Source organism: Sorghum bicolor, chromosome 5, assembly GCF_000003195.3.
Source record: "Sorghum bicolor cultivar BTx623 chromosome 5, Sorghum_bicolor_NCBIv3, whole genome shotgun sequence".
NCBI lineage: Eukaryota > Viridiplantae > Streptophyta > Magnoliopsida > Poales > Poaceae > Sorghum > Sorghum bicolor.
In genome coordinates this window covers 52070677-52084284 of record NC_012874.2, presented here as the reverse complement: position 1 = coordinate 52084284, position 13608 = coordinate 52070677, and the positions used below count along the sequence as shown (strand labels likewise).

The following is a 13608-nucleotide window of genomic DNA, read 5'->3' as shown; positions in this document are numbered from 1 at the left end:
TGGTTTGCAAGCCGTTCCAACATTTCATCAATGAAGGGTAACGGAAAGTGATCTTTCTTTGTAGCCTTGTTGAGTTTTCGATAGTCAATACACATACGCCACCCAATGACAATTTGTTGAGGGATGAGTTCATTCTTCTCATTCCTAACGACTGTCATTCCTCCTTTCTTCGGCACTACTTGGACAGGGCTAACCCACTCACTATGTGGCACAGGATAAATAATCCCAGCACGATAGAGTTTGAGGACCTCTTTCTTAACAACCTCTCGCATAGCATTGTTAAGTCTCCGTTGTGGTTCCCTTGAAGGTGTAGAATTGGGATCAATAGGGATACGATGAGTGCAGAGAATGGGACTAATGCCCGTGAGATCCTCGAGAGAGTAGCCAAAAGCTGATCTATGTCTTTCAAGAACAGTGACAAGTTGTTGTGTTTCATAATCGGAAAGCTTGTCACTGATAATTACTGGAGTTTTTGAGTTGATGTGCAAGAAGACATATCTAAGGCCAGAAGGAAGAGGTTTTAATTCTATCGAAGGAGGTGAAGGTAGTTCATTTTTGTCTAGCTCAACGGGTTCTACCAACTCTTCTTCTTCTTGAACAAAGTGTTCATGATTAAAGAATGGTTGGGTCATCTCCTCTTGAGTCACCATTAAGACCTCCTCAATAGGATCTGGTTTAAGTTTGGGTTCCACTATCGTGTTAATTGATCTAGCAAGAGGAACAACAATAGTGGAATTCCCAACCTTGAAGTCTAAATGACCTCGTTGTGGTTGTTCCTGTAGAAGTTTCATGATTGGTCTGCCAATCAAGAGAGGAATCTCCGGTATGTCAAAAATGTGAAAATCTAGACATATTCTAGAGTCCTTGATTCTAACAGGAACTGCCCTTAATACCCCATGGCTTTCTAGAATTAATCCAGATGGACTTTGTAAAAGTTTTTGAGATGGGGTTATGGACTCGTTGGGATAAAGAGTGTCAGCTAACTCCTTGGAAATAACATTTATCCCAACATATGGATTGTAGTGGACCTTCCTAGGGGACCCTCTAATTTGTCACAGAAGAATGGTTGAAGGAATGATGATTCGAGATACCTCAGGGGACAGCTCCGCTTCTGTTAGCCATTCATAACTCAGAATAACCGAAAGGCTTTTGATGTGTTCTATGTCAACAGATTCTACTCTTAGAATGGATTGAGTGGTCCTTGCTAGAGGTCGTGTTTGGATAGGAAAATTCGAGGTGTTTCCATAATCTTCAAAGAGATCTTCCTCGAATTCAAAGGGATGCTCTAAAGGTGGTGGTTCATCATCCTTTAGTTGGTTTTGCATTCCCTTATCAGGAGGTTTCTCTACAACCAAATTAATAGGTGGGTCAGGTGGAATTTCTATCTCGGTTGCAAGTTCCTCATCTTTTGGTTTAGGATCAGGCTCGACTTCTTCTTCTTCTTCAGGAAACTTATCATAAATGCCTGTGTAAGGGGTATTTTCAAGGATTCTTTCTAGGATGGCTCTCCCCTCATCTGTGAGTTTGTGTGTGAATGAGCCTCCTGAAGCAATGTCGAGGTGAAGAGCAGCTTCCTTGCTTAGACCACGATAAAAGTGGTAGTATAGTACATGGTCAGGCAGGGAAAGGTTTGGACCAGAATTGGTAAGGCTTGTGAACCTAGCCCAAGCTGCTCCTAAAGTTTCCTTCTCTCTTTGTTTGAATGTAAGAATTTCATTTCTAAGGTCAGCAATTCGAAAAAGTGGGAAGAAAGCGAGACAAAAGTTGTCTCAAAGTTCATCCCAATTTCCATTAACGCCTCCTATAGAATGAGCATACCACTTTTTTGCTCTTCCCAAAAGGGAGAACGGAAATAATTTCCATTTAAGGGTTTCTTGTGTCATACCGGAAATAGATCGGCAAGAACACAACTGCTCGAATTCCCTAAGGTGGGTGTATGGATCTTCATTTACTTGCCCAGAGAAGGGTTGCTCCTGAATCATGGCTATTAGATCAGGGCCGAGGTCGTAGCCATCTGTAAGAATTGGATGTGATGATGGTGGTGGCTCTAATAACTCGCCCTTTGGAGCAAAGAATTTATAGATAGGAGTGAAATCCATGTGGTGTGGTGAAAATGGTAAGGTGAGTGTGGTAAAAAAAAGGAAAAGAAAAAGGATACACGGACGACTTGGTTCGAAACTAGCACAGCTACCGTTCCCCGGCAACGGTGCCAGAAAGCTTGTTGGGTATTTTAAACGCAAACAGAAAAATCCGCAAGCGCACGAATACCGATGTAGCCTTCACCCGGGAGTATTCCAGAGTATTGATTTTCCACAGAGAACGTGAGTGAACTAATTAAGATCCAAGATCGCCCAAGGATAACTATATAATTATTTTTGGTGGGAAGAGAGAAAGTTTCCTGAGAGTTCTCTAGTTGATCTAAGAATCAAGAATTACTTCAAGATTATCTATTTCGGGACATCAGAGCACTAACCACAGAAAGAGATGAGAAGGGGGCTAGGAAGGTCTGACTACGGTCCTACAAACACCGATCCGAACGAGGTGAAATACGTCGACCGTTAGGGCTATCACTACCCTAGGGCTACCACAACAATCCGCAGGATTGGGTGCAATTCCAGGTAATTGCAAGACTAAACACCACGTCTAATCTATTAATTACTACTCTAATGTTGCAAAGATTAGAGCACTTGATGCAAGCGGGAATCCAATAAATAACTTGAATGTAAATAAAAGTAATTAAAGAACTCAGGATTATGAATTGAAGAACCTGGAGAACGATGAAGAAGGAACCAGTTGCTGCAAAAGTACAATGTTGAGGAAGATCCGACAGATCCGGCTCCTCCTCCTCCGCTCTCCTCTTTTCTCTCCCTATTTTCTAGATTACAACTAGAACTAACTAGAACTAGAACTAGAGGAACTAGAACTAGATGAACTAGAACTAGATCTAGATGAACTAGAAGTAGAACTAGAAGAACTAGAGGGATCCACTCTACTTGGATGAAGAATTGAAACCCTAACTTTGATTCTGTAAAAGAGGTATGATCTCCAGGAGCCAGGGGGTCTGGTTTTATAGTCCCTTCAAGTGAATCTGGGCCGTCGGATCAAACCGACATTGATCGTGTGGTTTTCCTTGAAGTATTAGGTCGGTGGAGCATGATCCCCGAACTTCGCCCTGATTGGTCCAGGGGGGAGGGCGGGCACCCAGTAAGGGAGGGCGGGCGCCCAGTGCCCGGCTCCGTTACGTCTCCCGTTCGCTCCCGTGGCTTCTGGAGTCTTCTAGATGATAGAAAATTGCGCGGCACGTTAATATCTCTATGTAAACCCGACGTGTGGGCCTTTCTTCATATTTCCTGATAACCCCCTGCAGAAATAGACAAACACCAAAACTCGTGGAATTTTGTCAGATAAAACCCTAAGTCTAGGTGTTGGTTGCATTTGGATCCTTTTCCATGATTAGTTGATGGTTAAATGTGAGCATTAAGGACCGTCAACAGCTTCCCATTGAGAAATATGGACACATAGTAACGGTGCTTCATCAAGGAGATCTTTCCACCGCTACACCAACCGCCATATTGGGGAAGATCAATGCTCATGAAAATGTACATGCACATGAACCCCCAATATGGCTCCTCATCGACCAAGAAGGAGAAGAAGGACTTGGCCCTCAAAGCTTCTCACAAGGGCAAGGCCAAGAAGATTGAAGTTGAGTCATCAACTTCAAGTGATGATGATGCATCGATTGCCCTCTTGGTGAGAAGAACCACAAAGATGTTGAAGAAGCTCAACAAGAATGGAGTCAACTTTGACTCCAAGAAGAAGAACTTCTTCACAAGTAGCAAGAGAAAGCCCATCTCCGAGATGGATTGCTACAATTGTGGTGAGCTTGGCCATCTTGCTCACCAATGTCCAAAGCCCAAGAAGGACAAATACAAGAAGAAGAATAAAGAGCAAGATGACTCAAGTGATGATGACAAGAATGAGAAGAAGCAATACAAGAAGAAAGGTGGCAAGAAGAAGGAGCACTACAAGAAGAAGAATGGCAAGGCTTACATTGTTGGTGATTGGCTCACCGACATTGAATGCTCAAGTGGTGACTCCTCCGGCAATGAGAGTGATGATGAGAAGGTTGCCGCCATTGCCATCGATGCTCCCTCACCATCATCTTCACCACCATCTACATCCTCTACACACCTATGCCTTATGGCTAAGGGTGACCAGAAGGTACAAAGTGAGGATGAGAGTAGTGAAAGTGATATTGAATATGAATCACTTTCTTATGATGAGCTTGTAAAATTTCTTAACAAGTACACAAAAGTCATCAGAAAATATAGAAGTGAAAATGAAAAGCTTGAACTTGAAAATGAAACACTTCTAGCAAAGCTTAAGTCTAGTGATGAGCTTAGAGACCAAAATGAAATCATGACCACTAAGCTCAAGGAGCTCAAACTCTCTCTAAAAGAGCTCAAAGAAAAACATGATAAACTTGAGAGTGTTCATGATGAGCTTATCACTAGATATAGAGCAATGAAAGAAGAACTAACAACTCTAAAAGCAAACTATGACAACCTTGAGATTGCTTATGAACTTGCAATTGATGAAACACATGTTGCTACTAACCATGTTGCTAAGCTTGATGTAGCCACATCTTGTGATGACTTACTTGTGGAGAGCACAAGCAAATGTGTTGATTGCATGGGCAAGAAAGTGGTAGTGGCCGAAAGCTATGAGGACACTATCAAGCTCAAGGATGAGATTTTCATGCTCAAGAAAGAGCTGCAAGATCAAGCCAAGCACAAGACCATTGTGATTGAGTCACTTGATCAAGACAAGAAGCTTGCATATGAGAACAAGCTACTCAAGGAAGAAAATCAATATCTCAAGCTTGGTTTGATGTATGACAAGCAAGAAGAGGATGAGACATTCATCTTGGATGAGTTAGCTAGCAACAATGACCCAATCATCAAGAAGCTAACGCAAGAGAACAACAAGCTTAAGAAAGAGAAGGAACACCTAACCATGGGGTTAGCAAAGTTCACAAAGGGGAAGAACCTTCAAAGTGAGCTTTTCATGAACACCGTCATGAAGATGGACAAGAGTGGGATTGGATACAAGGCTCATCAAATAAAGCTCATCAAGTCACTAGCCACTCATGATCAACCAAGCAAGCCAAAGCCAAAGAGATACTTTGAATGTAGTCAAGAAGGACACTTTGCTCATGAGTGTAAGGCACCACTATCACCACCCTTGCCCAAGCATGCAAGATCATGTGCCTTCAATGCTCACTACATTGTAAGGAAAGGCAAGAGTGGCAAGGTCAAGGTTAGCTTCATGGGGCCGCCCAACAAGCAAAGGCCAAAGAAGATTTGGGTGCCAAAGCAACTAGTAGAAAAGGTCAAGGGCCCTAAGCAAATGTGGGTCCCTAAATCTCAAGCTTGATCTCTTGTGTGTAGGTGAACTACAAGACCGGTGGATCACATTGGGTAATTGATAGTGGTTGCACTCAACATATGACCAAAGATCCCCGGATGTTCACCTTTCTTGATGAAGATGTTGACAACCAAGAGAAGATCACATTTGGTGACAATTCAAAAGGGAAAGTCAAGGGACTAGGAAAAGTTGCTATATCAAATGACAACTCCATCACCAATGTGCTCTATGTGCAATCATTAAGTTTCAACTTGCTCTCGGTTGGACAACTTTGTGATCTTGGATTTGAATGCCTATTCAAGAAGAAGGTGGTAATTGTGACCAAGGAAGATGACAATGAAGTGATATTCAAAGGCTTCCGACACAATAACTTATATGTAGTTGATTTCTCATCCGATGAAGTTGATGTCAAGACTTGCTTATTCACCAAGACTTCACTTAGGTGGTTGTGGCATAGAAGGTTAGCACATGTTGGAATGGGCACACTCAAGAAGTTGATGAAGAAAGAATTGATTAGAGGCTTGAAGGATGTGACATTTGAAAAGGACAAGCTTTGTAGTGCATGTCAAGCGGGCAAACAAGTTGCAAACACTCATCCAACCAAGGCCTATCTCTCTACTTCAAGAGTGCTTGAGCTACTTCACATGGACTTATTTGGACCAACCACATATGCTAGTCTTGGAGGCAACAAATATTGCTTGGTCATAGTTGATGATTTTTCCCGGTACACTTGGACATTCTTCTTGCAAGACAAGGCCGAAGTTGCATCAATATTCAAGAAGTTTGCAAATAATGCCCAAAATCAATTTGATGTGAAGATCAAGAAAATTAGAAGTGACAATGGCAAAGAGTTTGACAACACCAACATTGAAGAGTATTGTGATGAAGTGGGAATCAAGCATGAGTTCTCCTCAACATACACACCACAACAAAATGGGGTTGTAGAAAGAAAGAACCAGACATTGATCACCTTGGCAAGAACAATGTTAGATGAATACAACACTTCGGAGAAGATGTGGGCCGAGGCAATCAACACCGCATGCTATGCTTCAAACCGGCTCTTTCCTCACAAGTTCCTAGAGAAGACACCATATGAGTTGCTCAATGGGAAGAAGCCAGATGTCTCATTCTTTAGAGTGTTTGGGTGCAAATGCTACATCTACAAGAAGCGCCAACACTTGGGAAAGTTCCAAAGAAGATGTGACATTGGCTACTTGGTTGGCTATTCATCAAAGTCCAAGGCATATAGGGTCTTTAATCATGCCACAAACATGGTTGAAGAAACATTTGATGTTGAATTTGATGAAACTAATGGCTCCCAAGGAGCACGTGATAATCTTGATGATGTAGGTGGTGAACCATTGAGGGAGGCCATGAAGAACATGCCGGTGGGAGACGTCAAGCTAAAAGAAGATGATGATGATGTGCAAGTTATTGACCCACCATCCACCTCACATGTACCACAAGATGAAGACAAGGATGTGAGAGATGCTCATGAAGACACTCAAGTCACTCATGAACAAGCAGTGGCACAAGCACAAGATATTGATGCTCCTCAACTAACCCCTCAAGTGGCACCTAGAAGAACATCACATCTCCTCCAAGATCACTCTCAAGATCTCATCATCGGGAGTCCATCACGTGGTGTAACTACTCGTTCTAGACATGCTTTATTTATTGAACATCACGCTTTTGTGTCTCTTGAAGATGAACCAAAGACTATAGAGGAAGCTCTTCGTGATGCGGATTGGATCATGGCCATGCAAGAGGAGTTGAACAACTTCTCTTGCAACCAAGTATGGACACTTGAAGAGCGACCAAAAGATGCAAGAGTGATTGGAACAAAGTGGGTCTTCCGGAACAAGAAGGATGATCAAGGCAAAGTGGTGCGCAACAAGGCAAGGCTCGTGGCAAAAGGCTTTTCACAAGTGGAAGGTCTTGACTTCGGTGAAACCTTTGCACCGGTGGCAAGACTTGAGGCAATCCGTATCCTACTTGCATATGCATCAAGTCATGATATCAAGTTATTTCAAATGGATGTGAAAAGTGCTTTTTGAATGGATATATTAATGAGCTTGTCTATGTTGAGCAACCCCCCGGTTTTGAAGATCCTAGGTACCCCAAGCATGTCTACCGGTTGTCCAAGGCTCTCTATGGTCTCAAGCAAGCTCCTAGAGCTTGGTATGAGAGGCTTAGGGACTTCCTCATTGAGAAGGGCTTCAAGATTGGGAAAGTTGACACAACACTCTTCACCAAGAAAATGAATGGGAAAATCTTCATTTGCCAAGTTTATGTTGATGATATTATTTTTGGCTCTACTAATGAAGATTTTTGCAAGGAATTTGGTGATTTGATGTCCAAGGAGTTTGAGATGTCCATGATTGGCGAGCTATCCTTCTTCCTAGGATTTCAAGTCAAGCAAATGAAGGAAGGAGTCTTCATATCTCAAGAGAAGTATACTCAAGATCTTCTCAAGAGGTTCAAGATGATGGATTGCAATCCAATCAAGACTCCCATGGCATCAAATGGGCATCTCAACTTGGATGAGGGAGGTAACCAAATTGACAAGACTCTCTATCGCTCCATGATAGGAAGTCTACTCTACCTCACCGCATCTAGGCCCGATATCATGTTTAGTGTGTGTATGTGCGCTAGATATCAAGCAATGCCTATGGAATCTCACTTGATTGCGGTCAAGAGAATTCTTAGGTATCTAAAATACACACCTTGCCTAGGTTTGTGGTATCCCAAAGGTGCAAGATTCCAACTTGTAGGCTATTCCGATTCAGATTATGCCGGGTGCCGGATTGATAGAAAAAGCACATCCGGAGGGTGCCACTTCCTAGGTAGATCTCTTGTCTCTTGGATGTCAAAGAAACAAAATAGTGTTGCCTTGTCAACGGCCGAGGCGGAATACATTGCCGCCGGTGCTTGTTGTGCACAAATACTCTACATGAAACAAACTTTGCTAGACTATGAAGTAGTACTAGACAAAGTACCTTTGTTGTGTGACAACGAAAGTGCCGTAAAACTTGCAAACAACCCGGTTCAACACACCCGCACAAAACATATTGACATCCGCCACCACTTCCTTAGGAATCATGTTGCTAAAGGTGACATATCACTAGAAAATGTGGGAACGGAAAATCAATTGGCGGATATCTTCACAAAACCCCTAGATGAAGCTAGGTTTTGTATGTTGAGAAATGAACTTAATGTGCTTGATCTCTCTAACTTCACTAAAAGATAAAAGTTGTGTGTTGAAACTTGTAAATAGCTTTTGCCTTGCATATCATGCATACTAAAAACTAAAATACAAAACATGCATATAGGGCTTGTCTAACATGGTTAAGATAACCCCCTTGTGTGTGTGAAAAAGCTTAACCTTGGATCAAACTTGACAAGCATTAGTTTACTTTCAAGTAATGCATTATCACTCATATCATATGCATGGTTGTTGGTTGACCGTTTCTTTTCGGTTATTCTTTGAGCATCCGCTGTGTTCGTCCATAGATAGGGGGAGCATTCAAAGCTCATTGTAATTCAAACCCCTAGCTTTATGGCCATATGATGCTCCTTGGTGATTTCTCGAATTATTTTCATAAAATCTACTAAGCCTATGGCTAAATATTTGTGAAAATTTGAGGGTTTGAGAGAAGTCACTCATACCAGTTCCATTTGGTGTTTATTTGTGTGTCTTTGAAAATGGAACTTGGTTGGGTCAAAGTCGGACGTAGTGCTAAGTTGAAAGTGCTCAGAGGAGCACCGGACGATGCACTGGACGCTGTCTCAGTGCGTCCGGTGCGGTGAGTGTGCCAGATTGCACTCACCGGACGCAGGAACAGTGTCCCTGTAGCGTCCGGTGTGGTGCGTCCGGTGCTCACCTTGCATACCCTGGAGCACCGGACCCTAAAGCCAGCGTCCGGTGGCCATCGTCCGGTACGATGCCGTTTTGAAAACCTCTCTGCGCATGAGTCCGGTGGTCACCGGATGCGTTCGGTGCCACATTAAGAGCGTCCGGTGACCCCGCGGCGGGCGCATAAAGCCTGCGCCCAGGGGCATCTCGCGGGCGTTTCTTTTTCTTCTCTCGATCTCGCCCGAGCCGTGCTGTCTCCGCCTCCGTGCCCTAGCTCGCCGCTGCCGCCGGGATTCGTTCTCTCCGGCGACCTCGACGCTTCCCCTCGCGCAGACCCTCCTCCAGGCTTCCTCCTTTCCCTCTCCTCGCGCAGGGATTCCTTTCCTGTGGGGTGGTTAGGGTTTGGGTAAGTTCTAGATACCTTGCCCTTAAGGTGTTCGTTTCAATGCTTGAATGGATTAGATTGTTGTTTCCGACGACGATTTGATTCGTTTCATATCTACAGCACCTTGAGAAGTCGATTCGTGTTCTCCGGTGGTACCCGATCGCGATTCTTCAGCCGGAACGCATCTCGACATCGGATCGTAAGCTGTTCACGCCTGTTCTTTATCTAATCTTGCGATCTATAGGGTTCTCTCACCTCTAGCTATTATGTCTTCTTATATATACCCTATCTTGTCTATATTCTGCAGCGCGTTGATCTCCTTTGTCAGTTGATCTTTGTCGGCCGTTTGTTCAGTCGTTTGTTCTTGCGATGGCTCGTTGCAAGAACGTCAGTGGTCCGGCAACTGGCACCGGAGGTTCCTCAGGTGGTGATGGTGGAGGTGATCCTCCCCATCGCCTATCAGCGGCAGAAAAAGGCAAGGGCAGGAAGCTCGCCACCAAGAAGCGCAAGGCCAGTGACAGAGAGGCTAAGGTGGCAGAGGCAGTTGCAGTAGCGGCTAAGGCAGCTGAGAGAGGAGGACACTTAGGTGCTCTGAGGATTGGGGATGACCTCACGCCACAGCAACGGCGTGCAGTTCTTCAGACAGAAGCACTACATGGATACCCTCCACGCACCGTTATGATTGGAGGTCAGCGGGTCAGGCTTATGGTCAGAGATCCAGCTCATGAGGATCCAGATACAGACACAGGCCCAGGCAAAGGATCCAGCAAAGGCATAGGAGCAGCCCCTCAGGAGGTCAACTCGTGCACGTACCCAGGCCACTCCTTGGACTGGTACGCCGGGCCAGCCTACCTCCACTGCTCGTGCCACACCAGCTAGAGGCACACCAGCTTCTCGTCAGAGACCAGTCAGGATTCACAGGGATCTCACACTTGTGTCAGCCAGAGAGATCTAGCAGCTGCGGTTTGTTCCCTTTCCCACTTGGTTTTCTAGCTACTAGGGATCCTCGAGCCGGTGCTAGGTTCTACACGGTCGTCTAGGAGGACATCTAGGAGGCACTGGTTCGCTCTCAGTCTCAGTTCAGGGAGCATAGAGTTATTGACCTTGAGATACTCGGGAACATGGTTGGGGCAGATATTCGTCAGTACTTCACCTACCTCCACGGCCTCCCAGAGTTGCTAGCTCTCCCTGGTACTTACTGTGAGCAGTGGGTCAAAGAGTTCTATGCCTCAGTGTGGGTTTCTCCAGATCACAGTTATATCCACTACGCACTGGCAGGCACAGATTACAGAGTGACAGCACAGAGGGCCAAAGAGGTGCTTGGTTTGAGAGCCTACTCCACCAGGATTCACCAGCTGTGCTACGGGAACTTCGAGCCCCCTCGTCGTCCTCATGGTGGTGAGATACCACCGGTTGACTTCGTGGCTCCTTGTTTCCGTCCGCCGTTTGGAGAGGGCTCCAGTAGGACAGTGGGAGACTTGACACGCCCAGCCAGGATCCTCGACTTTGTGTTGAGGAAGACCCTTCTCCCCAGGACAGGCTACAGAGATGGATTCACTCGTATCCAGCAGTGGCTCATTGCTCACCTCATCTCGCAGACACCTTTTGACTTGTGGGATCTGATAGTTTCAGAGATCGAGGACACCATCTCAGAGAGTTTTAAGGGACGGCGTCAGTTGCCGTATGCACATTGGATCACTCTTCTTATTCTTCGTGCTAGGGCCATGCCCCTGCCAGCTCACCTGCAGAGGGAGTTGACTGACTCAGACACCGTCTTCCCCCACTACGACCCCAGGCAGATGTTGAGAGCGCACCACGACCTCCGAGCTACTCCACCTCCTCGTGCACCACGTGGACCGGTGCCCCCTCCTTCTCCTAGGGGCACTCGCAGTACAACAGCAGTTCCAGAGACTGAGGAGCAGCAGGACATAGCTATTGGAGTGTTTGCAGATGCTGAGGCTGAGGGAGAGTTTGATTTCGCTTCGGATAGCTCAGACGATGACTATCGTCCCCCAGTGTCAGACCTCCCTTCCAGAGCTCACGACCACGAGGCAGGGGGCTCCTCGAGTGCTTCAGACCCCGCTTTGCTTGCTATCTTAGAGGGTATGAGGGCAGATCAGCGCCGAGCAGCTGAGGAGCAGGCGCGGAGAGACAGGGACCAGGCTGCCATCAATGCAGCCGTGCAGGCTAGGCAGGATGAGCTCCAGCGACTGTTTCTCACCTTTCAGGAGCAGCAACTTGTGTTCTAGGCCCAGCAGACAGCGATGATGGTCGCCATCATGGCCGCCTCAGGGAGTCAGATTCCGCAGATACAGCTCCCAGGCACTTCGACTGTCAGGCCACCCACTCCAGCTCCGCAGACTCAGAGTCAGTCACAGCTGCCTCTCCAGCTACCCGCTCAGAGTCAGCCATTCTCGACGCCTCAGCACCAGGTCTCCCAGGGTGCTATCTCTTCTGGCTTTGAGCAGCTACCACAGTTTACACCTCTCCGCTCTAGATTCACTCCACAGTCAGCGTCAGCGTCACTGCTAGTGTTGGACTCGTCGACAGATCCGCACCTCAGCTTCTCTTACAGTGCTCTGACTGGTGACCCTACGCCTCCTCCTCTGCAGGCTCCTGCAACCTTTACGGCGCCAGTCACCACTACTGAGCGTCTGTCGTCGTCCGTAGCGTCGTCTGAGCAGCTAGCACCTTCGTCTACAGTGCCAGAGACTTCAGCTACAGCGACCGAGTCCGTGCCAGCTTCGTCAGCAGGACCCGAGCAGCCAACACAGACACAGCCAGTGGCAGCTTCAGCGCCTCGAGAGCAGACCCGGACCGCTTCGCCAGCCCATGCAGCTTCAGAGGGTCACTCCACCTCCTCCGCCTCGACGGCCGACGGTTCCGACGATGCAGCTCGCTTTGAGGCCGTGCCGAGGGACTCCACTGCTTCGCCTCCTCCACCGACGTCTTAGTTTTTTGGCGCTTGATGCCAAAGGGGGAGAGGGTGTGAGTACGAGAGTTAGGAGTTAGGGGGAGCTAGAGAGGGCTTTTATACTTTTGAGATACTCTTATGTGTGCTACTCCATCATGCATCACGTTTACTTTTATGCATTGCATTTGTGTGAGATACACTATGGTTGTGAGACATGACTTGTGGTTATTGTGATATCCTAATGTCATGTATTTGGCTCATATTACCATTGCTTCCGCGTTTTACTCCGATGTACTTATGAGCCTTGTGTTATATCCTGCCGTATACCACTCACATATTTGGATGCAGGATGTTGGACTTGGTTAATGTAAGCATGACTAAACTCTTTGCTCTTATTGTAACATGCTTATTGAAACCAAGTCATTTGAAAACCTCAACTCTTTTCATACTCGAGGTTATTGTCATCAATCACCAAAAAGGGGGAGATTGAAAGAGCATCTAGGCCCCTAGTGATTTCGGTGATTAATGACAATGTTGTTTACTATGACTAACGTGTGTTTTGCAGAGGCAAAGTCATAGGTAAGGTCATGGTAATAGGTACTCGATGGACAGGGACGTACATGCCTACTTAATAGTGGAAATCGTTTCGGTTTTCAAAGGATGGATGGACTTCGTCAAGACTAGACTAGGTCTAAGTTCCATATGGTGAAGAAGGGCACTTAGAGTAGTTTAGGACTTTGTTTTCTTCTGACCGTACTATTAAGAGGGGCTTTGATCTAGTAGCTTGACTTAGGCAAGGCTTTAGGTTTAGGTGTGGTGCACACTTGGTAAACCTAGCACTAGGCAGCTCTGAGACAGTCCTTAGATCGAGAGGAACCAACTTCGTTTTGGAACGATCGCGTTTCGACGAAGTTAGGGTGCCCAATGGGGCACCGGACGATGCACCGGACGCTCTGTGAGTGCGTCCAGTGAAGTCCTTAGCCGTTGGGAGTTCTCGGTGCTTAGGGTTAAGCACCGGACGCTGGC

At 46.1% G+C, this 13608-nt stretch overlaps 1 protein-coding gene across 1 annotated transcript; it reads left to right on the top strand.

Moving 5' to 3' along the window:
- Positions 7484-8503, top strand: LOC110435608 (uncharacterized mitochondrial protein AtMg00810-like; the record flags this gene model as incomplete). The annotated part of the gene is made up of 1 exon (XM_021461334.1): positions 7484-8503. A coding segment is annotated over one exon (1020 nt), but the record flags the coding sequence as incomplete, so codon positions are not given.